Below are 26071 nucleotides of genomic sequence, written 5' to 3' on the forward strand. Positions count from 1 at the left end.
TTTCCGTTTTCCCGTGCGGAGATCCGAGCAAAGAGCTGGCTGCAATTACGCAATCGGTGCTCATGCCCTAAAAAGGCAAATATGAGTGTGAAGTGGAGTTGGGCACAGTCCACACGCGGAAAGTCAACCGGTTGGACTTGTTCATGCTTTTTAGCTTATGTATTTATTATTTCATTAATTTATTTATTTTTGGGGGGGGGGGGGGGGCACGGCACACTCCACAGCTGATCACACCACAAACAAAACAAAACAATATATTACCAAGTTGTCACACATGCCTGCATAAACGTCAAGATCAATGTCCTTGACCTTTTACGAATATGTTTAGTTGGCCAGAATATGACATGATGGTTAAATTGCACAATTAAAAAAATATGTATATCTTTATTTATTCATAATTGTAGTTGTGCAGAAGATGTCACGGTGTTGAAATTGCAGATTTTTTGGGGGGTTGTAAATTGTAATGATTATTATAACAACAAATTCACAAATATTAATAAGATTACTGAGCAAAATATTTCAAATGTAATCTGTTTGTAACCTTTCATGATACCAATGTATGACTAATGTGTTGGTGAGCCAATTAAATGTAGGCTTTGCTATATATATACACACAACTACTAAAATCATTGATAATTGCTCCTAATCTTTTATTTCTCTGAACAATATAGTCAATATATGTTAATAATGAAAGCTATTTGTCTGACATCACTGCTTTCGAAGTATTGATATGGAATTCCCAGAGAATTCCACAAAGAGCTGCAAGGCCGCGGCTCGCTTCCTAAAAAGGATGCGAGAGCCCGAGGACAGAATCGAGGAAGTTTGACGACTTGCGTAAACAAGCCGGGGCTGGAAATGTTCTCCTCCTCTGCATCTACTGGACAGTAAATATTTGGAGCGGGAGCGCAGTTGTAATATTAGGAGAATAGTGTCACATATCACTGAAAATGCTTGATTTGTATTGGTAAAACAAATATGGCGTTCTTGAGACAAAAAAACAAAAAGACATTTGCACTTTTACAGTCAAAATAAAATACATTTTCAGAGAATTAAGTTGTACCTTTACGATAGTTGCAATATTAGAAGTCACTTTCACTCGATTTAAAAAAAAAAGGGGGAAAAAAAGAATAAAGTTGAGAGAAAAACTAAAAATAAAGTATATTTCTGAGAAAAGAAAATATTGCAATCATAAAGCAATAAAATAAATTGCTAGGTGAATAAAGTTGTGCTTGAGGAGACAAGAACTAAAAATAATTTCGTATTTTCACGAGACAACAGGTTGAAATAATAGGAGAATGTGATTTTCTTTCGAGCCTTCTGCCAAGAGCGAACCCCCCCACTGGTCCAGTCTCAATTTAGACATCAGAGGCGTACTGCTGTTTTTGTGCTTCTCCACTTACTGAGGACAAGACCCTCCCCACTGTGGAATGTGTCTTGCTGATGAAGATGGGTGCCCCCACAATTGAAAAGTGCAACCAAGTGCAGTGAAGTGGCATGAAAGGAAGAATGAGTAGTGGACGCCATCTCGTGGCCAAAACAAGAAAGTGACCCCAAGTGGTCGTTTGATAATGAGTCGATTGCGTCTTGAGGAACTCCGGGCGACTCTCAACCATCACCGTGGAGCTTTTGAACCACCTCGGTGACCTCAACCCCTAAGATAGGCGAGCCCGCCTCAGAGACCCCAGACTCCGCTTCCTCATGGGAAGGCGCGTCGGTGGAATTGAGGAGGTCTTCGAAGTATTCTCCCCACCGACTCACAATGTCCCGAGTCGAGGTCAGCGGCGCCCCGTCCCCACGATACACAGTGTTGATGGTGCACCGCTTCCCCCTCCTGAGACGCCGGATGGTGGACCAGAATTTGCTCGAAGCCGTTCTCCATGGCCACACCGCCCGTGTTTTTGCCTCAGCGACCACCAAAGCTGCGTTCCGCCTGGCCAGCCAGTACCCGTCAGCTGCCTCCGGAGTCCCACAGGGCAAAAAGGCCCGCTGGGACTCCTTCTTCGGCTTGACGGCATCCCTCACCGCCGGTGTCCACTCCAATTTTGTAATTGTAAAAATTCATCACGACTTTAATGTAATCGATGTGGCAAAAGTTTTTTTTTTTTTTTTAATAAAAGAAGTACAGACTTGTAAAAACAGACTGGTAAAAGTAGAACTGATTTAACTCAAGTACTTTAGTAAAAGTAAAACAGTACAGAGTCTAAGTTCTATGTACTTAAGCATGAAAGTACAAATGTTCTTTATTTTTCAACTGTCAATTATATACAATATCCGTTTTGCTAGGTTGGCATAACAAAAAAGAACTTCTTTGCACACAAAATAGTTCCCCTCGTTTTTGAACTTGGCGATAGTGCTCGTACTGAGAAGGAAAATCAAATCGCTGGACAGTATGGCAACTTGTTTGCGTTGGAACCTTGGTTTACTTGTGAACTAACAAAAATGCTAAATTAGCTAATGCTAACTAAAAGAAATCACACTTTACCTGTATGAGTTTTTTTTCTATCAGATTAGACAAAGATTATTTTGTTTTTTTAAGAGGGCCCATAAAAGACGTGTTTGCCACGAATCATTCTTGGAGCCAAACAAAACAATTCTCTTCATCAAAATGTACCTCTCTCTATTTCCATCTTTTCATGTCATGTCGTACGCGTACTCGTCATTTACGTCCTGAAACATTTCTGCGCCCACGCTTTCTCGATACCTCGCTAATAGAACTTTGATTGTGCTTGAAAGCGAGCGTAAAATATGATGATTGCGTAAAACAGTCCAAGAGACGTCAAGCAACGCATTGGTGAGTTTGGGGTTAGCGATCACGTTTTTATCTTGTATCCACAAAGCACAATACTTATCATTTCATTGCTATTTTACAGTTCTGTGAAAATGTGGTCTGTTTTGAAGCAAATTTATTTTTGGAAGTTTTTTTTAACGACAAAAAAAACTTTTTTTTTTTTTTTTTTTAAATACAAATGATGAGCTTTAAACCAGGAATAAAAAAATTTTATTTTATTTTTTTCTTACAAAATTTACAGAAAAATGAAGGTGTATGCTGAAGCATTTGAACCCCTCTCACTTAACTAATGAATTTATATTAACTTTGAATACTATAGTAAAAAAATAATAAGAATAATAATTTGTTTCAACCTGGAAACCAGCAATATAAAAAACTAATTTCATGAAATTCACACACACACACTTTTGCGTTTGAAGACTCGTTTCCCGTCTGTGGTCATCCTTGTCGTGTTGTTAGGCATCGATGAGAAAGCGCTCCCCTCAGCCCTGACTCAGAGTTGGTGTGTGCATGCTGCTCCGTCTCTCCTCCTCCTCCTCTCTCTCTCGCTCTAGCTCTCCTTCAAGCACCGACTGGGATCCCTGGCTCCCTCGCTTGTCACTCAATCCTTCCCCAGCTCTCGGAATATCCTCCTCGCGTTGTTCCCGGCGGACCCCGCCACCCGCAGTCACCATTCCCACCCCGGAGAGCTCCGCGCTGGCAGCCCAGCCCCTTCCCCGGCTGAGCATCGGGCGCAAGACCCTGGTGGCGGCCGCCGTGGGGGTCATGCTGGTGCTGATCCTGGTGGTGCTCATCCCCGTGCTGGTCAGCTCCGTGGGAGGGGGCGAGGAGGGCGGCGGCAGGTTCGAGATGCTGGGCACCTGCCGCATGGTGTGCGACCCCTTCCCCACGGCGGAGGAGCCGGTCACCGCCGAGCAACAGGTGGACGACCGGACGTATCCGAGCGTCGGACCGCCGCTGCCCACTTTCGCCTCTCGGGCCTCGCAGGGCAGACCCGGCCGCCCGGGTAAGCCGGGATCCCCGGGGCCACCCGGAGAGCCGGGGCCCCCGGGGCCCAAAGGACCCCCCGGGGACGCAGTGGACGTGGTTCGAACCGGGATTCTGGGGTTCGGGGGTACGGGCTCGGTGAGTACGGCCATCTACAACACCACGCCCCGGGTGGCGTTCTACGCGGGGCTCCGGAACCCGCAGGAAGGCTACGACGTCCTGCGCTTCGACGACGTGGTGACCAACATCGGGGGGAACTACGACGGCGCCACGGGCAAGTTCACGTGCAAGATTCCCGGCACCTACTCCTTCATTTACAACGTTCTGATGAAGGGCGGAGACGGCACCAGCATGTGGGCGGACCTGCTCAAGAACAGTCTGGTGGGTAACCCTGACTTTCTGAAGATCTTTTCACCATGATGTCAGATGTACTTCCGGATGGCTAAAACTCAGATGGCACCATGAGTAAACAAACCCTTAGATGCCATTTGACCAAGGCAGAGCGATTGAGAAAACAGGAGAAAAGGCTTGAATGATGATTTTAGCCTTGTTGTCTATGGCCATAGCTCGAATGTGTGACGTGTCAGTCAAACGTGAGGTTAAAGTACCCCCGCCGCCTATTGGCAACCCCAAACACACCCAATTTTTGTCATCGTTTCAGTTCAAGTCAGCGGTATTCAATCACTCTTCAGCCACCACTACTACGTTTAGATAGTACCTTGAACAATGTTTTACAAAGTGCTTTGACAGACTGAATAGCGTAAATACAATAAAATACCAATTGGCACGCTCATATGGTGTATAAAACCAACCAAAAAAAAACCAGCAATTGAGGGGAGGAGCTTCATTTAGTCAAACCAAAGCCTTGTCTAATTAGAAAAACTGCTTTGCCGCCATATTATGGCATATATAGGCAACGACTGACCGTTTTGAGCGAACGTCAATCACTCACGGATGTTCACTCTTCACAGCAGGGCTCCGTCTCAATCCCCCACCCCTTTATGTGCCCTTCAATTTACGGCCACCAGTCGCAGGTGTACCAAAGTCAGCTGGGATGAAAATTATTCGTTCACTGTATTACAAATAATGTATCTTTGTTCATCTATGCCAGTGACGTAAAGTAGTGACCGGCAGAACGCGTAAATGTTTATCCACTATATGGTAGAAGATATATTTAACCTGTGTATCCACCTGTTGCCATTCATTCAATTTGTATTTAACTAAACAGGCTCAGTCAGTACATTTATGAATAAATTGAGACAGGATCATCATCACGTTAGTGTCTTTTTGTGACATTTTTGTTTGGAGAATTTTCTCATGCAAGATTAATTTCCCTCATGGATGATTAAAGTACAGGATCTCCTGATTTTCCTTGACGTGTGTTTGGGTTGACCAAGTGCAGTCGTTTCTGACTACGCTACGTGACGCAGCGGGTTGAGGCCACCAGTCGAAACGGTGAAGTCAAGCGTTCATGTGTGTCGTGATCTCAGCTCCGACTCAGTTCAAGGCCACAAAAACGCCGATGCACTGTGGCGGGCTGCCAGATTGCGTACGTAAGGGAAAGCGAGCAGTGTGTGATCCACGACCCGGCGCACATCAAAACGTCGCCTGAGGTCATGACAACAAGTTCAAAGCGCTTTGAAATACAAAATACAAACTTTCACACCGCTGCCGTGACGTCCGTGCACTTGGCGTTCATCAGAAGGCCGTGCCGGGCCAGGCAGTTGTGGCGTGAAAATGGAGTATTGGCTACGTTCACGGATGATTTGCTAAAGTCTTCCAGGCCTCAGGTGACGACGCTGATCAAACACTGTGAAAATCCGAAGTGAAACACAAACATGATGGCAGTCCAGATATACTGGGCAACCTCAAATAACACTTGTTTCCTTAAGATCGTTTACCAACATATATTGAGCCAAGGCACATACACAAGAAAAATCTCCAAACAAACATGTCACAAAGTATATACAGTGGTGCCTCGAGATACAAGTTTAGTCCCTTCCAGACTTCACCCGCTCCCCCCCTCAAATATACATATATTGTGTATTAATGAGGGGGAAATAGCACTTTATAATACTATACTTGATAAAAACTTAGTGGTGACATAATTAAAAAGAGTTTTTGTCACACTGCATCAATTGAATGGCCATTGTGCCCCTCTTTCGGGTGTGCCGGCCTTGGCCACCGAGGGGCACTATAAGACATACCGACGGATAAATAATACGTGACTGCGAGTACTGCTATATTGTCTTTCTGTTTTGTTGCCACACCATTTATGTTCAACCGTCGCTTAAACAGTTATAGCACTGCAACAATCATGCTAATTAGCGTTAGCCTTAAGATAGCATACTGAACGGCTAAGCTATGTGGTTGTTTTGTTCTTGTTCTTTGTTTAACCTTTCGTTTGACAGTAAACAGATTGAAGCCTCATTATGGAACCACTTGTGACTATTTGACAAACTGCTTATGGTGAAGCAAGTTGACTTGACTTCAATGTAACCATACAGTGCTCCTATGTCTGTGAGTCAAAGCAAAAAAACTGGTCAAAGGATGGCTTATAACATGTTAAAAAAATACAAAATAAAAATTTCAAACCAATTAGGATAATTTACAGCAGAACAGTCGTTGCATGAGGGTTTTTAAATATTAGGAATATACTGTATTGTAGCTCTTCGTATGCAGTGCAGTTGTACTACAACGACGTGTTCTGACCTTGTCAGTCGAAATTTTGCATTAGCTGAAATTTCTGTTGATTTCTGACCATACAGGGCTAATTATTTTTGCAAAACTCGCCAGCCGCAAAAGGACAGAAGCGTCCTGACCGTCTGAAGCGAGCCATTTTGTAAACGTCAAAAAGTTTTCAGGGGGAATTTGAACGCCCTCCCGCCCTATGGTGTCTTGGTGATGCGTATGCGACGTGGCACTCGTGGTGGCTTTATACACTCCGTGCAGACAGGCAGTGATGATGAAAGCGCCGGATTTGAAAAAAATAAATAAAGAGGAGGGAGGGGTAGGTGAAGGGGGATCGTTGGTAGCACCCCGCATCCTCTCGGACCGGGTCAGTCAAGCCCAAGACTCACACTTGAGTCACCACCTTCTTGTATCTAGTCCACTCTTAAAGAAGACTCACCGAGGATTCCTCACATCAGCAGAAGTGTTTCTGTTTTGGCTGCAAAACACAGGCCTCATTTTGAATGTTCATACTTGTACATTTGTACCTTGACTTCTGATTGGAATTCGTTTTGTGACCGTGCAAGTAACGCACATCTCATATCAACTTTCTCCATTGATATGAATAGAAAATCTCATGAAACCGTTCCGTTTGTAACATTATTTTTTTTAAGACCAAAAAATAGCATTGTACAGTATTTTAACATTAACTACAATGTAGAGAAAAAAAGTGATTCCTTAATTGTTTTGTTTTTTTCCACTTAACTTTCATTGAACTTAATCTTCACTGGTGTTTTTTTTTTTACCTTTTCGTCACACGTTGTTCTATCATTTCAATTCAATGGACATCATCCGCTTCTTCTCAGCACTCACTTCCTTAGCACCCGTGGTTTGAAAAACTAAACTTGGCAATTTAGCTGCAGAACAAACGGAAAATGCGGGCACAAAACAACAGATACGTTCACTGCAAGAACGGTGGTGGCCAGATATTGTTAAGTCTGCTGTCGCCATCTAACGGTGGAACGCCCGAAGCCTGAAGTCACATTTTTGCTAGCAACACACAGCAAGAAAATCGATGGCGCAATAGCTCGTGACTGGAAAATTCCTAAGTTGGGACAGCGGAGTGTCTGAAGCTCACTCGTAAATTTCATTTGCAATCATACGCTCCTGGTAAAGTAGCCAAATCCGTTCAAATTGTACAATTTTCTTCATTTTAGGTCAGGGCTAGCGCCATCGCCCAGGACCAGGACCAGAGTTACGACTACGCCAGCAACAGCGTCATCCTGCACTTGGACGCGGGCGACGAGGTGTACATCAAACTGGACGGGGGCAAGGCGCACGGGGGAAACAGCAACAAGTACAGCACCTTCTCGGGCTTCATCCTGTACGCCGACTGATGAGCGCCAGCGGCGGACTTTCGCTCGCAAAGCCAGTCCGACGTTGCCCGGAAGCAGCGGATCGGTGGTTACGGCTAACGGTTTACCTCTTTATCCATGCGTCGTCCCGGGGGGAGCGGGGTGCGTTCGCGCAGAGGTCCCGCCATGATTCTGGAGGCGACACCTCCCGATCACGTTGTTTGTTGGTGTTCATTGCTTTGTTATTAGTATGATAAGCTGTGGTATCCTTTGAAAGACTTTTAAATCAGCCACCAAAATGAGATTATTGATGCGGGGAATGAAAATGTGAACTCCTTCAAATTTGTGGTTCAGCAATTGCAAATTTGCTTGTTCGTGGAATTTTGGGGGCTAACCTATCCTCGGTTATTTGCTGAAAAACCCGCTTATTTATTTGTTCTTTCTGAAATTTCCTAAGATGCCGCAAAATGGCGTCAAAGCCCTGTCTAACAAAAAAAGAAATAGTGCTTTGCCGCCATCTTGGTGCCAAGGAACGACAGTGAACACATACTATTTGCGGTCGTGAAAATCTGTGAGTAATTCACGGCAAGGGTTTGTTATTGCCGGTAGATGGCACAAGATGGCAGCAGAGGACTTTTGTTTTTGTCTAAACGAAGCTCCTCAACTCACCTCAAGCTGTTTACTTTGCGCTTTGGCCAGAGCAGAAAACAACGGAAGATAGTTTTCCAAAAATTATGGGTGAATAGCGAAATTCCGAATGCCGAACCGCGAATATGAGGGGCTTCACTGTAGGTTGACGTCAGGAGAGGAGCTTACATTTGAACGGCCAATGCCCTGTCTAATAGAAAAGTAGTGATTTGGCACCATCTTGTAGCAAACAGTGAGGATATCCTTGAGGGATAGGGACTGAGCCCTATCGTGGATAGGAAAAAATAAAATAAAAAGCGCAAATAAATGACTGTCTATATTAATAGTTTAAACCCTAAATATAGAACAAACTAAGATTCCAAAATATTTTAGTCTTATCATTTCTAATTCATTTTACATTACCCTAAAAAATAAATGGCTGACATATAATTTGACGTTGAAAAAATGTACCAGAAGAATGTAGAAGACGCTCCTGCCCAACATACTGTAAGATGTTAGCATCTCAGTCAACATACTTCCATCCATCCCTCCATTTTCTGTACCGCTTATCCTCACTAGGGTCGCGGGCGTGCTGGAGCCTATCCCAGCTATTCAACATACTTCCTTGACACCAATTAATACATTCAGGGCTTTGGCGCAATCTTCAAGTGTTATAGAAAGAGCACCAAAAAAAAAAATGGAAATCGGGGAGTTATTCAGGAAATAGCTAAGGCTAGATTTCCAAGAAAAAACATTGAAATGTGAATTTGTGCGGGGTTGACTATAAACTGTCAAATCTGATCCTGAATTTTGTCAGTCCGAGTAGTGCACATGCATCCCAGTGTGTGTCTGTTAAAACCATTTCAAACTGTCGTGATTCGATCATGTGATGTGCGCACTTGTTAGCATCTGCATGCAAAAATCCATGAGCCCTCTAAGAATGAAAAGATACTAAGAACATACAATCAAACTTGGTCGGTTTTTTCCATTAAAGAAAAGTTCTACACGTCAGCAGTTTCTTGTCTTATTCATCACTGCGCTTTACGCTTCTATTAAAATGTATTGTACATAAAAGTTAAACATTGTTTCCTAAACAAATGATGAAAAACAAACCCTTCTTAAAGATTAAATGCAAATGTATTGTATTAAAATGTTGAGCTGTACTTAGGCAATCATTATTTTGCGTACCACCAGATGTAGTACCTGAGAATGAGTGGGTCTATCAAATAAAACAAAAATCAATATTTTACTCAAACATATACTTATAAAAAGAAATTCAGAGAAACTGCAAATTTGGTAGCGGTCTCTTAATGTTTTTCCAGCACTGTATTTTCAAACTTCGCTTGTTTGAAAAAAGTACGTAAAATGTTGGCGACGTTGGATGTTAGGGAGACGCTTGCATCATTAGAACCGTCATCTAGGGGGCACTTCAGCCGCAAGACAGAAGCTTCCGGACTTCGATGGTAAAAAGGGATTAATTTCCCCCGGGATTATCTTCAGTATTTTTAAAATCTGAAGTACCCCTGAGGTTCTGAAACTCAATGACAAGTGGGGACGGTGTCAAGAAGTTACGGTTGAAAACGGAGCACCTAAATGTAGCCAGTGAGTAAACGGTGCCATCCAAAAAAAAACAAAAAAAAAAAAAACAGCGAAGTCATCGAGCTGCTAAAAAAACAGCAGAGACTGGATTGCTTCACAGTGTCAGAGCATCAATGTTATTTAATGCCTTGGAGACAGACAGCTCACTTCCTCGAGACACAATTAAAAGTGAGCGACTGTGCCTCGGCAGAGGTCACCCGAGCCAGGGGGGGAGGCCGAGAAGCCGGCTTCCTCTCGGGCGCTATGAGAGCATCGTCAAATTAGAGACTTCATGTCACAATGTCAAAAGACGAACGCCCCCCCCGGTGAAGCGAGAAACCGTCGCAACGGCTGCCGCTGTCGTCGTGAAAGCTTTCCTCTGCATCCGAAACGCTGCGAAGATCGCGGCAAAAGTCTACAGGCCACGTTTAAAAAAAACAACTGTTATTACAAAATACTACCGTTTCGATTGACACTATCCAGATCCAAGCGTTTGGAACCGATTTTGCATCAAATATAGCTTTGCCAAGATCCGCATTCAAACGTACTACCAAAAACATGAATAACAACAGATTGGTTGAAGAAACAATTGTTGTAGTCCAGTGGAATATATTGAAGTTGTCTCCGAGAATGCATTTTACAAGATGTTTTCATTTTGTGTGTGTTTGGTCCTGTTCAGTAAACGGATGAAAGCGCAGATGTGACTGTTGCGCTCCTTTTTTCTCCATTTCAATCAAGCGGCGGTATATTGGAGTCAAACAAGACTCAAGAACAAGAAGAAGTAGAGGAAGAAGAAGAAAACAGATCTTTGGTGAAGATAGATGCCTGTAAAAAAAAAAAAAAAAAGCAACAGCTTGCAACTTGCAAGTTGGGTCACTTGTAAGTGAAGGTCAGAAGAATAAGGCGGCAGCAGCATTTGGTGACAAATGCCGGTAAGACCAGTTAAAGTGAAGGAAAAATTTCGGTACACATTTTACACAGAAAAACAAAAAGGAATAAATTCATTTAGCATGAAACATCAAGTAGATAAGCTTCATTTCCTTCAGGAGGCCACATAAAATAATGCGGTGGGCCGGATCAGGCTCCCGGGCCTCGAGTTACACACCCTTGATGTAGATGGATTGCGAAGGGTTTTCCAGATAATACCAATGGCAATCCAGCAAAGATGTGCGAGTGCTTGTGTGTGCTACGACACAAGTCGGGCTTCTGCTTCTTCACAAAAGTGACATTAATCAAGCCTCGCTTTTGTTTGCGCGTCTTCACCCCCAATTAACTCACCGAGAGGCATCCGAACACAATTAGAGAGGCATCCGAACTACAATTACCCCGGCCGGGCCTCCCACGCGATGTTCCGACACTGTCCTTGCAAGTTGCACTAGTACGCGCTGACACTAAACAAGCGAGTTATGAAGAGATACAAATTAAGTAACGTTAGCGTCTAACGTGCTACACGGCGTTCAAAGAAAGGGAGCGCCCTCTCAGAGTACTGTTAGGGCGTCTTGATTGAATTTCCAAACACACCCTTAATGGTCCTGAAAATCAAAAAGAGGTGAGCTAGCATGCTAACAATCCCTGGCGCTATATACGTTGAACTCTTTGTCATCGCAGCGAATGGAAAGCAAATAGAGCAGAAAGCTCGCACGGGCAATAGGAAAGCACTGAGAGGCTCGCGGTGGGCCTACATGTGTGCATCCATGCACAGCACCGACGCGTGTTAGCGCTCCTTGGGAGAATGTGACAGCGTACGCCGCTTCCCCACGTCCTTCCCGGGCGTCACGCTGCGTCTGGGGGAACAAGTCCAGTGTGTCAGTGACTCAACACCAGTAGGCCGTCCGCGCTGCCCTCACTGAGCCGGCCGGGCCTAACGCGCGCGGACAGGTTGACTCATGTGGCCGGGGATGCTCCGCTGGCGTGTCGCCTGTCTCTTCACCTCGCCCGATGCGGCATGACAACGCGCTACGGAGGCGCTGGCCTAGCATGACGCTAGACGCCACAGTTCAAGATGGCGATGGCCGCGGAGGGCCGCTTAATGCTACCCGGTGTTGTCGCGCTGCATTTGTGAGCCACGGCACGGCGGGCACGCCGCCGGCTTTTGTGCCTTCTGTCTTTTATACTTTCCTAGAATAGTTATCTAACAAGTTGTTCATGCCGATGGTACATTCTTAGTTAGTTAGACGACTACTTGTTCCCATTCCGTACGAGGGCTTTGAACAGTCACAATTAGACGAGGATTCGTTTGGGGCAAACGCAAAGATTTAGAGTATCCACCAAAAACTGTGAATTTGAGAGAACATTTTAATTCCCAAGATAGATAGTAAGAACAATTGCTAAGGACTTTTATCAAAATTTAATATTTATACACACTAATATTTATGACACACTGTGTCAGAAATGTTCCAGGACTGGTATCAAACCATTCATTTAAAATCATCTTTCCAAACTGAAATTAATATTAAATAAGGGAGTCAGCAAACCCGTTTTCTGGATTTGGTCATGTGACGGGGGTAAGTAGTGACGTTAATTTCGGTCACCAGCAGGGGGGGGAAATAGCCTAAAATGGCGCCACCCTGAGATTGATGGAGATTTCTGGATTATTATGGGTAATCCATATTTCAAGAATGCAGTATTAATCAGAACACAGTGTTTTGATGAGTGGTGCCACATACAAAGTATTCTTGATATATGTGGATTTCCTTTTCCTTTACATACAAAATGTGTAATTCTCTTTGTTTCATGTTTAGTTTGAGAGTAAACTTCAATTATGAGTGGCAATAAAGTGCTTAAAGCCCCCCCCCCCCCCCCCCCCCCCTCAGCCAGGAAGTGTCAGATGCTCAGGGTGACAGCCTCTTCTCGTGCACTGAACAAAGCAAACTGAACGGTCTCTTTGTACACGTGCTGGTCGGTCGTCCAGTAGTTTGGGTTAGAAATGTATATTTTGTGACACCAGTCCTGGAACTTTTCTAACAGACACCGCAGACAAACAGGCATTCGCACTCTCATTCACTTTTCATCTCCCAATTTAAAGCCTTCAATTAACCTGACACGCATGCTTTTGGAATGTAGGAGGAAGGCTAAGTACCCGAGGACAACGAGATTCCAACCTCGAACCTCAGAACTGTGAGGCAGACGTACTAACCACCAATGCGCCATGTTGTTGTTGCTGCCCTATATTAATTGTACTTCTTGATAACTGCCTAAAAGGACAAATTTGCCTGTAAGCCCTAGAGAAAGACGAGCATTAATTCGCCCAACGTCTTTTCCCATTAGGGAGATTAAAGAAAGAATTAGCGATCGTGTGGTAAAAAAATAGCAATTTTAAACTACAATGAAGTCGTCATTAACATTTTGCTTGGACTGCTCGCTTATCGTCCGTCGCAGTTGTTATTTGAATTTACTTCTACGCCATCTTGCGCCTCCCTGATGGTTGGCGGGCCGGTGGCGTGCGGTGATGAAAAAGCACTCAGGCAGATGACACTCTGCGGGTACCCGCAGGGGGGCAGGGCTCAGCGATGGCCAGATTACAGAAACCGCTCACAGGCGGCAGCGGCTTCTACACTGGTTTTAGGACAATCAACCTTATTGGCTGCGTTATTAAAGCCGCGCTTAGTATTCTGACAGGACCGTCCCCCCGGGAGCGTTCACATTTGCTGGTTCAGATAAAGTCCAAACCTGCAAAATGTAGCCTCCTGACACATACTGGAAAAAAGACACACTGCTGCTTCGGGACTAAGTGGAAACACGTTTGAGGCCAGTACAAATACTTTGTCACTGTAATTCAGTCGACGTTTCAGGTGTTTGTACCGGAGAGCCGTACCAGGGCAGGCAACTGCCAGGGGCCTTAAGCTTTTACTTCCTATATTGAAAACAGATATCTGTACTTTCTACTCTTTACTTTGTCAAAACAGACTTCATCCTCCTTGGACGACGACACAACGTGAAAAAGAGAAACATTTTGTCCATTGAATCTCAAAAAATATACAGTACAGGTAAAGTGTGTCTTTCAGTTGTTATCAATAACTAATTTAGCATATTCTGTTCGTCTGTTAACAATGTTAGCAAAGTTATGGGAACGTAGTATTTGCATCGCATAAAACTGGAGCCAATGCTGGCTCGCTCTCTATCAAAGTTAATAAACCAGGACTCTCCCATCAAGACCAGTTGAGACCAGCAATAATCTGCTATACTTCAACTTCATTGTGATAAGGAGAATCACTTGGTAAAACAACAAATATCTTCAATTCATGTGATATTAACCCCCCCCCCCCCCCCCTCAGGTAATGACTGCAACCTTCACAGTGTTGTGCCCAAGGGATACAGACATAAGTGTTGCATACGTCTTTGTGCTGGTCTATGTATTTAATGCAACACCCCTGCCACCCGTCACTTCGCATTAGCGGCACGGTGGCTTGGAGGGCCTCAGACAAAGCCAAGTAACACACATCAGCGAGGGGGATGACATCATCGCATTCGCCCGCATCCTTCAAAATTCCTGTCCACAGCTCTCGATGTTCCCCTTCTGCCCAAGAAAGTTTTCAATTATATTGAACTCCAGCTTATGAGGTCGTAACAGAAAGTCAGAGGAGGTTGTTTCAAACAGTGTTGGATTTGGTTTATCTCAAGCCGCTTGCTTTTTACAAAGGGTGTTCACAGAGAGGGGAAAAGACGTACAGGACAGAAAAAAAGGTGTAAGAAAATACAGTAAAGTTCGGTAATTCACTCACGTCACAGTTTCAACTGAATTGTCAAATACATTTGTTCCAATAATAATTATATCATCTTCAGGTCCTTTCTGCATGAAGGCAAATATATATATATATATAAAGTAGTATATATACTGAATTGAACATTTTCGCTCTTGGTGCCTATCCGCCGCGAATAGTGGGGCTCCACTGTATATTAGCTTTGTTGTAATATTCTTGCAAGGAGTAACTGTGCTAAACGTATGACAACAAACACGATGGACGTGCCACCAACTGAAAATTTGCAATTGGGGTCCGCATGACGTCGCACAAAAAGTATGTACTTGTTATCGTTACAAGACAGTTTTTTATTATTTTTGTTGTTTTTGCTAACATCTGTGTTTAACGTTTTTTTTTTTTTAAACACTTGTATGATAGTTAAAAGAGCTAAAATGCGACTATAGTTATTAGGAGTTCCACAGTGTGTTAAAAATAAATTGTCACAGCCAAAATGAAAACATGTATCTGCAAATATATTTTTTTTTAAAAATTGTCACCCCCCCCCCCAATTGAAACGTGTTTTTTTCTTAGTACTTAAAAATTTGACATTTTTGTGGGGACCAAACCATTCTAAAAAAATGTGGCAATAACTACTTAGCATTGAAAAGCAACCATAGAATTGTCCTAAACATTTATTTAATCAATTAAAAGTCACTACTTCCCTACGAATTACTGTAAAGTGCATATTTTGTCAGAAATCCTACTAAAACCAGGGGAGAACGTGGCTCCGGTGACTAACCTCACAGTTTACTGCCTGCCTTTCACCCCACATTATCGTCCTCCGACCTCCGTTAGGACAAAATCATCTTGGCGGCGTACAGCAGGATCCCGCCCAGGCCGGCGGCGGCGGCCACGGCGAGCACCCGCACCAGAAGGAAGTCCATGGAGTCCTCCAGCTTGGTGTGCAGCCGCAGGACCTGGCGGTGGGTGTCCTCGCGCGTGCCAGAGTTCTCGACGACGTGGCTGGCCAGGCCGCGCTTCTCGTTGAGCGGCATCTGCGCCGCCAGCCGCTGCTCGGCCTCCTCCGGCGTCAGGCCGTCCCGCTGCATCAGGCGCGCCAACTGAGTGGCGGGGTCGCTGAGAAGAAAAGGAGGAAGACACAATGACAGGGTTTTAACCCTTACATACTGCTCATTTTCCATTAATACATCGTATGCTCCCGGTCAATTTTAAGAATATCCTCATAATAATAGAGGCGTCGACAAGGAAAAGTTGCCAGAAATAGGCCCTAAGTTTTCTTTGTGGCTAAGAGCAAGCCTCTGCAAATATTTACTGACGCGACCCTAGTGAGGATAAGCGGTAATATGTGGATAGAAATATGTGGGAAAATGTGCACCTCATCCAAGCACTTGCATCTGGAAATGTTAAGCTTTTCGAGTACGATCAAGTTTTTTTCTGTGCAAAAATTATACACTGTTAAATTAATACATTCAGATGGGAAATCATGACATTTCGGATCAAATCAATTGTGAAGTCAAATATTTCATCATTGCATTGACTAGTTTGTAGTACATTTCATGACCCTTTTTAAAAATGTAATCAATTTAAACAATTTTACATTTCAATTTGTTCATTCATGTTTATTTATCTATACTATTTCATTGGCTTCATTTTTTTTTAAATCATTTTGGCACAAAAACACATTTTCAATGTGAGGTAATTGTCCATTTAATATTTGAATTGTGAGATATATTTATATTTTGCAAACAGAGAGTAATTATAATATACTAAATATTTCATAAATACAGTACAGTAAATTGAACATATTCATTAATGTTAATCATTTATTTTGTGACTATTTTACATCATATGACATTTGTTATTTGACCATTAAATTAAAAATGTAATTTAATAATAAAAATTGCCATTAAATAGCCTAAAAAGTCACAAAATGAGTTCAATGTCAAAAATATTTTTTTAAAAAGCCGAAAGTCACTTCTAATTCAATTCTCGATTTAATTGGGTTGTCATCGATTTAGTTATATATTTTTCTATAAAATCACTACAATTGGAGATGCACGCTTTCATGAAACAGCGGCACGGGAGCCCTTACCAGTAAACCACAACAGTGTGGTTGAGGAACCGCGTGAGCTTTCTGGTTTCGAAGAGAAGCGGCACATCCAGCACAACGTAGCGATAACCTGAGGAAACCAACAAGCACATCTTCATACATTCAAACATGTTCCACAGGCTCTGTACCATGAAAACTGCAGTAAATGCTCTACCTGTTTCATGCTTTGAATCTTATTCATCCTGTTGTATATTACAAAAATCACACAGAAAACAAATAATATTAATATTTTAAAAATATATATCTAAATTTCGAGCTTGGCCAACAGAACTACTTGGATTATTATTATTTTTTGGTTGGCCGGCCACTTGTTGCCAGGCAGAATTCATACAGGGCTCAATCCTAACTGCCCAACTCGCCGATATGAAATAAAAAATAAATAAATATTATATTATAATATTTTTATACACCGGCCACGTCTATTTCACTGTATGAATGGTAAATTACTAGGGACAGAGGCAAATCAAGGTATTCCTAAAATAAAATTCTATACAATATAAAATTATATTTTTTAAAAAAGCATTGTTAGCTACACCCACTTGACTGTTTCATTGGTGATGCAATGGAATCATTGCTCTGCATTAAATATAAAACTCTTACATGAAAGATGCTGAGTTTTTTTGTCGTATTTAATAGAGGCTTACCTCGGAGGAAGAAGAACCCAATCTGCTTGAGCATCTCCTTGTGGATCTCGGGGTGCGTGATGGAGTTGAGCATTTTGCGCTTCTCCTCGTCAGCGAAGACGAGGCGGCCCAGCTTCTGCCGGTCAATCTCGCCGCTCTCCAGCAGCACCTCTCGCCCGAAGTGGAGGACGATACGCGAGTGGGCGGGCGAGCGCGGCTCCACCACTGCGCAAAAAAACAAAAGAAAAAACATGGTCACAGGGTCGGAAGTCGTGGTAAAAGTGCACTGCGTCATACTGACAGGAGCCAATGATTAAAGGTGGAAAATTTGTGTTTAATTTCCAGAAAGTTTGTTTGTAAGTTTACAGTAAAATACATTTTCCCTAACTAAATTTAAATGTATTATTATTTATATATTGTTTATTATTACGAGCCAACCATTTATTTTTAACTGCTTAGCTAATTCCCATGCAAAATTTCCAAATTTGAAAATTCTCTAAATTTTGCACTCAAACAGTTAATTAGTTAATGTTAATTAGCCGATTTACCTTTACGGGCCACGACGTCGGCGTCGATGATGGGGCATCCGAGCTCGCGCAGCATCGACGACACTGTGCTTTTTCCAGACGCGATACCTCCCGTCAGGCCCACCAAATACATCTTCTAAAAACCAAATAAAACAATGTGAAATAAAAATTAAAATAAAAGCAAAAGCTAAGGCTCGGCTCGCAGTACCTAAATGAGCGTTTTGCCAACATTAATTGAACAAAAGCACATTTTTCACATTATAAGAAATATCACAAAAACTATACGGTACACAAAAATAATGATGATCTCGTCTCACTTCAGGTGTGAATTTTGGGCCAGTTTATTTTTGTACACAAAGCTGTTCTTCTGTTGTATGAATGGCAACAGGTGGATACACTTCTGCCATCTAGTGGAGAAGCATTTAATTGTTCTGCCTGTCACTACGTGGCTGTGGAAGTTAGTATTTCAGATGCTCACTGAGCACAACTTGCCTGACATTTTCTGCCATCTCAAAATAGATTTTGCCATATTTTTCAAAAAAAATATTTTCAACAAATATGTTCGCTTTTTGCACAGACATGCCATTAACCAGCTGTTCCTGACACATTTTCATCCTTTGTAGCGAACATAAAACTAGGTTTTACTCCATTTGAGGCCACGACAAACACCCTCACAGCTTGTCAATCATGTAAAAATGGCACAGTATACTTCTGAATTGCTTTGAATTAAAAAACAAAATATCTTAACATCTTACTTAGTAGTTGTCAGCTGCTCCTTAAACGAAGACGAATGGGCACTTTTGACATCCGTACTTCAAGCTAAGGCTGACACGCTAAACGTCGTCGACAGCGTGAAAACGGCCGCAAATGGACCAACGAACGAGGCCATCGTCCTTCTTAGCTCGTTCCGACAACTTCAGACTGGAACAGAAACAACATTGCTCGATGTTATTTGTCAAATTGTCAGCATTAAGTCTCTTGAGGTCAACTACATACTAGCAACCGGATGTCAGCGCTTCATGTGTCACTGCATAATAGCTCCGGTAATCTAACTAAAATGTCTGTATACACGAGTTGACTCAAAAATCGTGTCTATTCCCGAGAAACATATTTTTAAAATTCGTAGTGAAAAGAAACATTTCCGCTCATGCCATCAACCGGATTTTAAGTCTCGATGTATCACAGTAGAACCAATGTATAATGAAAAAGTCTGGACAGTCTGTAGCCTACCCGCACTGCTGCGTCATTGGTTAAATCGGCGTCACATGGTTTACGGGCACCATGTTGTTACCCAGCGTCTCTAGTTCCTCCATAAGCGGGCGGTTAACTGCGTTGGCTTTTGCCCAGTATTGGCCATATTGTCGGTAGATATTTGGCAAACTGGTTTGTTGTGTGGCTGTAGGCTGTTTCACTCGTCCTGAACGTGGTTTACAGATGCATCTTTTCCTTAGAAACCTAGAAAACACTGTTCTTTTTAAAATAAAGTGACTATTTCTTTTTGAAAGGTGAGACTAGTTGTTTCTTTATGGTAAGTCGTAGATAATTGCTGTCAAATATTGCTCACACTCAACTGTTTGAGATTGGGTCTTTTGTATTAACACCCAAAAACAAAGTGTATGCACTACACTCGTACTGGGCGCACGTTTGTTTACTGTGATGACGTGGCAATAAAGTATATTCAACAAGTACAGCGCACGAAAACCATATAAAAAGGTGTATGTATGAAATATATAATTCCATATTGGGTCAACATTATGCAATATTAAATACGCTGAAGTTCCTTGAAGTGTTTTCTCCAGAATATTGGAAGGGATAAGCTGACAGTTAATGAATGCAATCATAAAGACAGTACTATGGCGTGTAAGCAGAATTCACAACATTGGCAGTCCACATACAACCCTCCATTGGTTCAGTTCCTCCCTGTCCGGCCACACCTAATTTGTTCCAATGAAATCATTCAAATCCTTTCCATCCCAATTTTCTTTTGGTGTGCCCCAGAGCGCTGTCTTGGGGCCCCTCGTCTTTCTCACCCTACAGCTTGGAAATATTTTCAGTCAATTAAATTTACACTTTCACCGTTCCATGGATGACCCCCTCTCCTACCTCACCACTAAACCCACTGCCAGCCTTCCTCCCTGACTGACTGCTTCTCTGAACTCAAACATTAGTTCTCATCCAACTTTCTGCAACTCAACAGTGATTAAACCGAAATCCTAGCGATAGGTACCAAGTCCAAGCCAACCAAAATTGACAGTTTTTCTATTACCCTTGATAATTCCTCAGTTTTTCCTCCCCTCAGGTTAAGAATTACCTTTTAAAGTGTATTATACTCATCATTGTATAATTGTGTTCCTAGAATAGTATTTTCCCCAAAACCTGTTGCCATTTTACATTTTTCTCTGCAGCAGGACTCAAACCAGGACCCTGTGGTGCCAAAGCAAACGTGCTACTACCCAAATTGATTCAAAGGTGTGTTTGTTTCATAGAAACACACTTTTTTCCACTGGAGAAAAAAATAAAAATAAATCACTACTTCATAATTCATAAAAGTCATTTTTTATGCATTTCTATTCAGGATTTGCATTGGACACCTCGGACACGACAGCTGAATGTGTGGAATTCTTGGAATATTTGGACCGCTTCCCTTTGTGAACCGTTTCTCCACCATCCTCTCCCTCCTCCCGCTCCAGCCGGCCTCTCTTGACAAAGTGCTCGATACGCGACTCCAGACTCTCGCAGAGCGGGCGCTCCAGCAAGGGCCGGTACTTCCTCTGGCGGCTGCCTTCCACCAGCAGGCATTGGCCGGACGACACCCCGCCGCCTGTGGATGGAAAGGAACATCGGAATGAAATCACGCGTGTCCTCGTTAGGTTCTAATTTGTTTCAAGTCAAAATTTCAATATTCTGAACAGACATTCGAGAGTCAACATAAGATAGTTATTCCCGTTTATAATCTTCTCTCAACACCCCTTATTGAGGTTGCTTTTAGAAAAAGGCTTGCAGAAAACAGCCCAGAAACCTCTGATGAGTCTCGTGACGATGACGAGCTGTCGACTTTGGAGCTTTAACCGTACGTACAGTACTTATTTCCATTGAACCGAAAACGTCAAGGTAAGGACTTCTCACCCGTAGCGTCCAAGCCTCGAATCATGTCGCGGAGCACGTGGGCCTTGACTGCGCTCTGCGTCCAGTGTTGCTGCAGCGAAGACAGGGCGAGACTCAGCTCCTCGGCCTCCCGCCTCCAGCTCAGGCCGTCGAACTGGCAGTCGTACAGGACCAGCGGGTAGTCCACCGCCATGCTGGATGGGGTGGGGGAGGGAAGACAAAAGTCCTGGATCTTCTCGAATAGCATTGCATCTGGGATGTTGAAGGTCACAATGCTGTTATATGGATGGATGGACAGATGGATAAAGAGAGATAAAAAGAGATGGAGCGTGAGAGAGCCCGAGAAAGACGGCGAGAAAGGGATGAGAGATAGCCAGAGATGGATAGCAAAAGATAGATATTGATAGACAGAAACAGAGTGATAGAAAGAGATCGCACGAGAGAGCTAGACATGGAGGTCATGAATAGATGAAGATAGAGAGATAAATTAGAGAGGCGGAACATAGGTAAGAGAATGCAGTGAAGTCACCTGTATTGCGGCTTCCTGGGGTTTTTGTGAACATCGAGGAGGCTGTGGATTATTTCTGGTGCTTCCAGCTTCTGTCCAATCAGGAGGAGGACAGCCATCATGCAGCGAACCTGCAGCGTCACAACAAAGGGCGGACGTTTTCACGAACATTGCAACACTCCAAATGGGCGTGCATCTATAGCATTAACCACTGTATCATGAAAGTGAAAGTCAAACGACGCTCCCTAATTTCAACGAACGCGGGAAATTCAGGTTGCTATTGTATGGTTATAAAAAGATAAACATTTAAATTGAATTTTAATGTAAGACAAAGAAAAAATATTATTACATTTAATTGAATGCAATTCCAGCCAAAGGAGAAAAAAAGTTCATTTAAACGGACTGGAATTTGTCAGTTTTTTTTAATTTTTATTTTCAAAAGAAACGTTATTAATTTCAGACAAAACCCTATTTCAATTTGGATAAAATTTCTTACAACAAGCAAAAATGTGTGTATTCTTGACCATTGACCCTTTTGGTGATGCGTCGATGATGCAAGAGGATCTTGTATGTTGGTTTCAACTCCACATTTGGACTTTTGTGTGTTTTGTTACTTGGGGAAAAATCAGTATTTGTACATGTTGGTATACCTGGTGGTAGAGGAAGGCGAGTCCTTTAATCTCAAACACGAACAAGTCGTGCGGGTCTGCGGCGTCTACTCGTTGGGGGTCCGCCGGCTTGACCGTTGCCGACAGGATGGTCCTCTCGAACTGCAGGACGCCGTTGCCCACGTCCATCTTGCACAGGTTCCGGAAGTCGTGGGTGCCTTCGTACCTGATGGTAAGGATACAAACGTTAATTGTACCTTGTGCACTCTTGCGTCAAGGTACCACTGTATTTTGATGAATTTGATGTCCTCAGACATGTCAGTAAGACACCCGGAACTCTTTTTCAAAATATGTCTCCTTTAGGACTTGTGTTCGAGGGTGTTTTTCGCCGCACCTTTTGGCCGCGTCCACCATCAACGGTACGTCCAAGGAGCCGCGCGGGAAGTAGTAGCGGTACGTGCGGGACTGGCAATCGAAGCGTGCGCTAAAACCCTCGGCGGTGGGGGCCCAGTCTAAAATACGAATGTCATGAGGGAGGATTCTGTTCAGCATCTTCACGTAGGGAAGCTCTGAGGCGGCCGCGGCGTCTTTTGGGGCATTTTCAGGAATTGTGACGCCCAAACCGGAATACTGTGTGGAGCGTAGGTCGATTGTAATCACCTGTACGGCGAGGACAGAGAAGAACAGAGGAGAGGCAGTGAAAATCCCAAAACTCAAGAATGTGGTAACCTCACCTGGGAGAAGGCGCTAACGCCTTTGTCTGTGCGTCCACACCGGTGATAGTTGGAGCTCTGGCGGTCCTGGATGAGGCGCGTCTTAAGGAGGGTTTCGAAGAGCCTGGCCTCCACCGTGTTGTCCGTGTTCTCCTGGACGGCAAAGCCCTGGTAAGCCCATCCTAGGTAGGCCAGACGCAGGGCGACGTGGCGACGAGGGTGTGCGGTGAAGTCAAACGGGCGCTCCTTGCCTTTTTTCTTCCCTTTTTTACAATTTGTCTTCTCATTATTGGGGGATGGACTGGTCTCCATGTGGCTTCCGTTCAGTTGGGACTTGATCTTCTCCAGTTCCCCCTCCAGCTCCTTTATTCTGTGGATGATGGCCTCAGACATTCTTGCTTAGAAATGGACGAATCAAAATGAAGAACAATGAAAGCGTGTCCAATAACTCCAGGTAGCGATGGTAGTAGTCGTGTTGGGTTAGGAACTTGGAACGCCCTATGATGTGGTCAAGGATAACACAATGGCTGATGCGCTTCGGTCGCTTGATTACAATAAGCAGTACCGGAATGCACATTCAGGCAAGAGCCGCCATCGGATACAAGTCACGCCCAAGCACTCCACACACAGAATCCCGGACTTAAAGCGACCTTCTATTTCCTCCCTCCTCATCACCAGAGGAGGAACTTCAAGCACTCGGATGATACTTCTCGAGCGCATACGCAGGTCGAGAAGTTCGAGCTTAAATGTCCCCTTTCTTTTTCATCTGAAATCTTTCTTTGTTCCTTCACACTTTCAAAATATTTGATGACGTCCTTAACCTCCCACACTCAAGAGTCAAGAGTTATTACGCGACTTTCTAACAAAAATACGTCGTGAATAATACGGTGCAAACATTGGCATTAGTAATCCCTAATATTGCAGTGAAACAGCCGTTTACCTTTACTTTTAACCTCAGCGTAGTCGACAATTTTAATTTTTTATTTATTTTTTGCTTCTTCCATCCAGCTTTCGGAGTTTTTATTGTGTTTGCACAGCCACACGCGCTTACTTTGCGTCCTGATTTTACTTCATTTCTTAGCAAATTACGGTAACCCTAACTTCCGGTACAGGGTTTGTATGGGAAATGTAGTCCGTGACGTAAAAAGCGCGAATGGATGCTCAAACGTTAGCTGCTAATGCTAAAGAAACTCAACAACAACGACTACACTGCCTAATAAGCCCTGCTGATCATAAGGTAAACACAAGGTATACTGTATATATTGACCATATAATAAGTGCAAGCAAACACAGTTGAACAAAACTGAATGCATTGTTACTGTAACTACCTTTTAAACGTGGAAACCTTTAGCTGCCTAACGGAGGTGTCGGGGCAAGCTATTGCCCGCCCATTTAAAAAAAAAAAAAAAAAAAATTACATTATCAAGAGTCATGTGAAATTTGTTGAGTTGACTTTGCCGTTTTTTGTTTTTTACCTCAATTAAAATTACCTAATTAAAACACTGAAATGTGCATTGACCCCTTGCTATTGGTAGGGGTTTGGGTACAAGTAATGCCCACCCCCTCTAAAAATGTTTATTATAATGGCCTATATTAATATTTCAAACCCGAAATATATCCACCACTTTTCATCCCAAAACATTGCCATTTTCAAACATATCTTTATTACCCTTAGAAATAAATTGCTAACAGATTATCCAATTTTAAAATGTAAAAACAGCAATTACTTCTTTACGTTCTGAACTAAATCATATATAATACAGTGAACCCGAGCATACGTATTTGCAGTTACACAGTTTAAAAAAAACTATCTTCTGTTATTTGCTCAGAAAAACTAATAAAAATTAAAATAAAATACCGCTTTTGTGCTGGCTTTCTGGTAGCACCTTGGTGTCAAGGAAGTAGGTTGAAGTCAGTTGAAGAACTTCATTCGGACATAAGTCGTGCTTTGCCACCATCTTGTAGCATCTACAGGCAATTACAAACCCGGCGTAAAAGACGCGCAGATTTTTACCACAGTGGTTTACAGAAACCACAAAAATGTGCAAATTTGGAAAAGTTCATTGACCCTAATGTGCATGTTTTAGGAATTTGAGGAGAAGCTGGAGTACAGAGAAAACCCACGCGCAAACTTCCTTCGGGAAGATCAGGGCCGAGATTCGAACGTCGAACCGCAGAACTGTGAGGCAGCCAGCCTGCCCACTTGTCGCTATATTCGGAAGTAATCAACTCCAAGTGATGTCCTGACACCACCTTTAAATAACATTTAAAATAAGCAAAAGGTTGTAAGTAACTGGCAGCAAATAAGTGAAAATATGGGTCAAAATAGGTTATTTCCCCGTTTCTTAAAAAAATCTAATTAATTCTGGTCTTGGCCACCTGGAGCCATGATAAGGTTTTATCATTGTGGACGCCACCTGTTCTATCTGAAATGTCTGAGTCAAATGTCAAAAGTGTGTTTCTCAGCCATATATTTATCACAAAATGTCAGGTTTTAAACAGTTGTTTAAAATTGTGATTTATTCTTGCAAAGCTACAACTGGTTTCATTTTTTATTCTCGTAGTTCCATGACTTTATTTATTAAGTATTAAGAGCTGGGTGATTGGGCTTAAATAAAATCTCAGATTTTGTTTACAAAAATCAAATTTCTGATTTTTGAATCATATTTTCCCTTTTGCGTTGTGGGGGGGACGACGACACAGACATTATTTAAAACGAGTTTAGCTTTTGTTTTGTGCTAAATTGGCAACACTGACGGTGCTTTTGTAAACTAGTTGCTCTGTGTTCGCAGCCATGCTGTTAGTGTAAGCCATGCACATCAGCAGAGACAGAAAAGGAAAAAAAAAAGAACTAGCATTTATGTTGCAATGGATATTTGAACACAAACGCAGCACAGGAGTATGGCTTAATTGCGTACTAGTAGGCCAAAAGTGGCACTAGTTGTGGTAAAAACATTACTAGTAAGACACAGCGGTTCTACTAGTGCTCTGAAATTGCTCAAACGGCTTTCCAAAGTCTTCTGCACAAGGCGACAATTGCTACGGGGTGAGGCGCTCAGCCACAGGAGGGCCTCGTTTCATTCTTTTTTTCAAACCTTTGATGATGTTTTCAAAGGCACGATCGAGTGCCCAAATTTTGGCGTGCTGGTGGTAAACAGGATACGAAACCACG

The 26071-nt window shown here is 43.0% G+C and overlaps 3 protein-coding genes across 8 annotated transcripts; 1 reads left to right on the forward strand and 2 right to left on the reverse strand.

Annotated features, from left to right (window-relative positions):
* Positions 1-3395: 3395 nt before the first annotated feature.
* On the forward strand, positions 3396-9428 carry LOC133417866 (C1q-related factor-like). The gene is made up of 2 exons (XM_061706053.1): positions 3396-4156; positions 7663-9428. Exons 1-2 carry the CDS (start codon positions 3554-3556, stop codon positions 7840-7842), a joined length of 783 nt encoding a protein of 260 aa, XP_061562037.1. The 5' UTR covers positions 3396-3553; the 3' UTR covers positions 7843-9428.
* Positions 9429-14589: 5161 nt separating this feature from the next.
* On the reverse strand, positions 14590-19004 carry dcakd (dephospho-CoA kinase domain containing). Of its 3 annotated transcripts, none has more exons than XR_009767211.1 (6): positions 18721-19004; positions 17987-18101; positions 17460-17663; positions 16798-16885; positions 15484-15821; positions 14590-14628 (listed from the first exon to the last, which is right to left on the reverse strand). XR_009767211.1 is itself a non-coding variant. In XM_061663920.1 (5 exons), exons 2-5 carry the CDS (start codon positions 18096-18098, stop codon positions 15536-15538), a joined length of 690 nt encoding a protein of 229 aa, XP_061519904.1. In that variant the 5' UTR covers positions 18099-18101; positions 18721-19003; the 3' UTR covers positions 14607-15535. The 3 variants fall into 3 exon arrangements, 1 of the variants encoding a protein (XP_061519904.1); XR_009767212.1 differs by having other exon boundaries at positions 14604-14632; XM_061663920.1 differs by having other exon boundaries at positions 14607-15821; positions 18721-19003.
* A 1440-nt stretch (positions 19005-20444) lies between these two features.
* pus3 (pseudouridylate synthase 3) lies at positions 20445-23962 on the reverse strand. Of its 4 annotated transcripts, XM_061663916.1 has the most exons (7): positions 23840-23962; positions 22921-23297; positions 22581-22846; positions 22229-22412; positions 21600-21709; positions 21092-21345; positions 20445-20786 (listed from the first exon to the last, which is right to left on the reverse strand). In XM_061663916.1, exons 2-7 carry the CDS (start codon positions 23290-23292, stop codon positions 20533-20535), a joined length of 1440 nt encoding a protein of 479 aa, XP_061519900.1. In that variant the 5' UTR covers positions 23293-23297; positions 23840-23962; the 3' UTR covers positions 20445-20532. The 4 variants fall into 4 exon arrangements, with proteins under 4 accessions (XP_061519900.1, XP_061519903.1, XP_061519899.1 ...); XM_061663919.1 differs by having other exon boundaries at positions 21092-21264; positions 22921-23962; XM_061663915.1 differs by having other exon boundaries at positions 22921-23962.
* Positions 23963-26071: the final 2109 nt, after the last annotated feature.

The sequence above is a fragment of the Phycodurus eques genome, chromosome 19 (assembly GCF_024500275.1).
Source record: "Phycodurus eques isolate BA_2022a chromosome 19, UOR_Pequ_1.1, whole genome shotgun sequence".
Taxonomy (NCBI): Eukaryota; Metazoa; Chordata; class Actinopteri; order Syngnathiformes; family Syngnathidae; genus Phycodurus; species Phycodurus eques.

Bases quoted from the DNA above. Each gene is read 5' to 3' on its own strand.
- LOC133417866 (XM_061706053.1), top strand. From the start codon at position 3,554: ATGCTGGTGCTGATCCTGGTGGTGCTCATCCCCGTGCTGGTCAGCTCC. The intron at 4,157-7,662 runs GTGGGTAACCCT...TCTTCATTTTAG, and splicing joins ACCTGCTCAAGAACAGTCTG to GTCAGGGCTAGCGCCATCGC.
- dcakd (XM_061663920.1), bottom strand. From the start codon at position 18,098: ATGTATTTGGTGGGCCTGACGGGAGGTATCGCGTCTGGAAAAAGCACA. The intron at 17,664-17,986 runs GTAAATCGGCTA...TTTTTTGCGCAG, and splicing joins CGACGTCGTGGCCCGTAAAG to TGGTGGAGCCGCGCTCGCCC. The intron at 16,886-17,459 runs GTAAGCCTCTAT...TGGTTTCCTCAG, and splicing joins TGGGTTCTTCTTCCTCCGAG to GTTATCGCTACGTTGTGCTG.
- pus3 (XM_061663916.1), bottom strand. From the start codon at position 23,292: ATGTCTGAGGCCATCATCCACAGAATAAAGGAGCTGGAGGGGGAACTG. The intron at 22,847-22,920 runs GTGAGGTTACCA...CTCGCCGTACAG, and splicing joins GCGTTAGCGCCTTCTCCCAG to GTGATTACAATCGACCTACG. The intron at 22,413-22,580 runs GTGCGGCGAAAA...CCTTACCATCAG, and splicing joins ATGGTGGACGCGGCCAAAAG to GTACGAAGGCACCCACGACT.